Consider the following 2982-nt stretch of genomic DNA (forward strand, 5'->3'; position numbering starts at 1 on the left):
CGCAGTCTGACCTCGGGGAAGACTTCAGACATTTTGTCGCTGAAGGCAGAAAGTGGAGAGGCCGCGCTCTGGCGGCTCCACTGCTCAAAGCCCCGACTCCGTGTCCACTCGAAGTGCAGCCGCACAGTGCCAACCCCAGTGCGGTGTCTGAGCGGCTAGAGTGCGAGATCTGTGTTTGTATTTCAAGGACATGACGAAACAACTGAAATGGTCGTGCCTTCCCCCGCCCCTCATCCCATTCACCAACACCGATTTACCACAGTGGTGAAGTATGGTGAATCAACACCGCACGAATCAAAACATTAGAAAATGTAAATGTATTTTGTTTAACCAGATGAGATGAAAACTCCAAGAGACCAGGATGAAGTCTATTTTTTAAAGGACCTAGATCACCTGAATGGCAAGAAAAATGAATTAAAGTACAGAATCAAGCAAATAGTAATCTCACTAGAAACAACTGCGTCACGAGAAATTTAAAACTATTGCATGAAAATAAACGTTGAAAGAGTTATTTTTCGCCTAAATCGGCTCAAGTAGATTATAAATATAGAAGCTATCGTAACTCGCATTGGATTTGTGATCAAGTTTCCCGGCAAGAAAACGGTGAGTGGCGTCTTCACAACAATAATGAACATCACAGAGAAAGTCAAACTCAGCCACCCTCCTCCTTCTCATTATCAATCATCACCGTCACTGCATCCATCATCACCATTGCCCCGCACGCCCAAGGGATTCGTCTGAATGAGCGGACGCACGTGATTGGTCAGATTCGCACACGGAGACTCGATGAGTCATGTGACGTCAATAAAACAGGTCGCTACAATGATGATTGACATCAACAGCACAGGTGAAGGCGGTAATGCGTGACATCACCAGCACAGGTGAGGATTTAAACCACGCGCGCGAGGCGCATTCCGTGGTTGCTGTTCGTCTCTGCTGTTCCTCTTTTAAATCGCGGTGAGTGCCGTCTCTTAAGCGTCCTGAATGCGGAGGAGCCTCGTGGAGACCACATCCGTGGATTTTCTCGCTGTGAATCTTCTCTGCTCGGCTTTTGCTCGAGCGTCGGTGGCGAGATAGAGACGGCTACTCAAGTCTGGGTCCTGATTTATAAAGCTACTCCGTCTCGCGGCTGTCTCCTGAAAGCAATACTCGCGTCCTGTGTCGGTTTGCTGCGCAGAGTTAACCCGTGTGGAGTGTAGACGCGTGTGTCATGAGATGAGAGCGGTAGTGTAGCGGTTAGCGCAGTGGCATCGTGACCCCGGCGACCCGAGTTCGATACCCACTCGAGGCCAACACCCGCAGAGTGTTCCTAACCAGTCCTGGGCCTTCCATTGGTCGACGTGGCCGCCAAATGAAGACTGTGTGGTTGTAAACTTCACTACTTGGCAGACAAAAGTGGACGTGCGTAGTGCTGGCCAACCACCTCGTGTGGTGTGCTGGCCTTGAATAGATTATCTCGAGTCTAAAGGCGATATGCGAGTGGTTTTTTTGTGTTGCTTCATCGTTGTGTAATGAATGTACACGTGTTCATTTTAAAGAAACTCGCGATGCCTTCGTCTGCTGCCTCCATGGAGGATCTGAGCGCCGTCATGGACATCTTCGTGCGTGAGTTCTGCGCCAGCTGTGAAGGAGGCGCAGGGAGCGTCTCCATGAGAAAGCACGCGCTGCAGAATCTGCTCGTGAAGCACATGCGGCCCTACCTGGCGGTGGGTTTCCTGCGGGCTCCGCGTGGCGGCAGCACCGCGCACGCGTTTCTGGAGCCGTTCGCGTCACTGCGTCTCATCGCACAGTTGCTCGGCTCTGAGATCGCGCATTGCGGAAGCCCCACGGCCTGGAGCCGCGAAGGCTCGAGGCGGTGATCGGGTGCGTGGCTTGAACGACTGAGCGCGCGTGGCCACTGCTAGGGGTTGATTGTGACTGGGCTTTTAATGGCCACCATGGCATCTTGGTTGGTGTTGATGCAGCACTGAGCAGATGTATTGGTGCATTGCATGTAACAGAAATCGTTCCCGCTATCACGACTGCAGGGCGCCTGCGACCCGGATGAAGTGCGCAAGATCATGGGGGATCTGCACAAGAACCAAGGCGCCAGCGTGGACTTCCAAGCGTTCATGGTCACGTGGGCGAGGATCCTCGTGGCCGGCCATGCCCCGTTCCAGGAGCGCGTGTTCCTCACCAGGGGGCCCTATGGGCCGCCCACTGTTGCTGATAAGCCGAACTAAATGCCTTTAAAACGAGATGAATAATAAAATCGCTGGCAAACTGGTTGGTCCTGGTCTTGGTGAATCGTGTGCGTGAAGTTGGCGAGCTGTGGTTGCATTTTCTCGCGATGCGGTGGGCTTCATGGAACGCCCAATGTGTGCTCGCCCCCAAAAAGAGCAAGGAGCGTGGTATTATCCTCACAGATGTTTGGCGAAATAGGCCTTTGTACTGTTTGCAAGCAAGTCCGTGAATTGGTGGCACTTGACACCCAGTTATTAGGTCTCCGAACACGGGTACATCCCTGGAATGTATTTTCTATACAAATAGGGGTAACGCTTCCTTTTCCGTTCAAGATGTATAAGATCTTGGAATTAAAATGGTGGAAAATTAAAATTTTCAACCTCACGCCTGACGAGTGATTTGGAAGGTTTTCTTCCGGTGTGCTCGTTGAGGCTAAACATGCAATTTCTTGGAGAGTAACTACGACGTAAAAAGCCTTTAACTCCGTGTAAATTAAAGAGGTTCTCCATCGTCATGGCAAGGAGCTATGCTGGCGATGTGCAGATAGACTCCATTAATATTAGGGGAATCGCACTTTAACCGAAGTTATTCACCGGCATTAGAATGTTTCCCAAAACTGTGGTGGAAACAAAGGGATAGAGGGGAGTGACCGCCTATAGTAGGTGATCCAAGTTAACGTGCGATGGGGATTGATGTGAAAGCCCCCAAAGCTGAGCTCGTGGTAATCGAGTGGAAAGTCACGCATAAAGTCGTTATGCA

At 50.9% G+C, this 2982-nt stretch overlaps 1 protein-coding gene across 2 annotated transcripts; it reads left to right on the plus strand.

Annotated features, from left to right (window-relative positions):
• The first annotated feature begins 828 nt into the window (after nt 1-828).
• Nucleotides 829-2265, plus strand: LOC142931045 (protein S100-A1-like). Of its 2 annotated transcripts, none has more exons than XM_076074311.1 (3): nt 829-881; nt 1539-1706; nt 2028-2265. In XM_076074311.1, the coding sequence occupies exons 2-3, from the start codon at nt 1548-1550 to the stop codon at nt 2220-2222; spliced, it is 354 nt and encodes a 117-aa protein (XP_075930426.1). In that variant the 5' UTR covers nt 829-881; nt 1539-1547; the 3' UTR covers nt 2223-2265. The 2 variants fall into 2 exon arrangements, with proteins under 2 accessions (XP_075930426.1, XP_075930425.1); XM_076074310.1 differs by having other exon boundaries at nt 868-957.
• The last annotated feature ends 717 nt before the right edge of the window (nt 2266-2982 follow it).

The sequence above is a fragment of the Petromyzon marinus genome, chromosome 47 (assembly GCF_048934315.1).
Source record: "Petromyzon marinus isolate PM22_M1 ecotype Great Lakes invasive population chromosome 47, UKy_Petmar_22M1.pri1.0, whole genome shotgun sequence".
In the NCBI taxonomy this organism is placed as follows: domain Eukaryota; kingdom Metazoa; phylum Chordata; class Hyperoartia; order Petromyzontiformes; family Petromyzontidae; genus Petromyzon; species Petromyzon marinus.

What these genes read in the sequence shown, in the direction of transcription:
- LOC142931045 (XM_076074311.1), top strand. Translation starts at nt 1,548, where the DNA reads ATGCCTTCGTCTGCTGCCTCCATGGAGGATCTGAGCGCCGTCATGGAC. An exon ending in ACATGCGGCCCTACCTGGCG is followed by an intron (nt 1,707 to 2,027) that starts GTGGGTTTCCTG and finishes TCACGACTGCAG; the next exon opens with GGCGCCTGCGACCCGGATGA.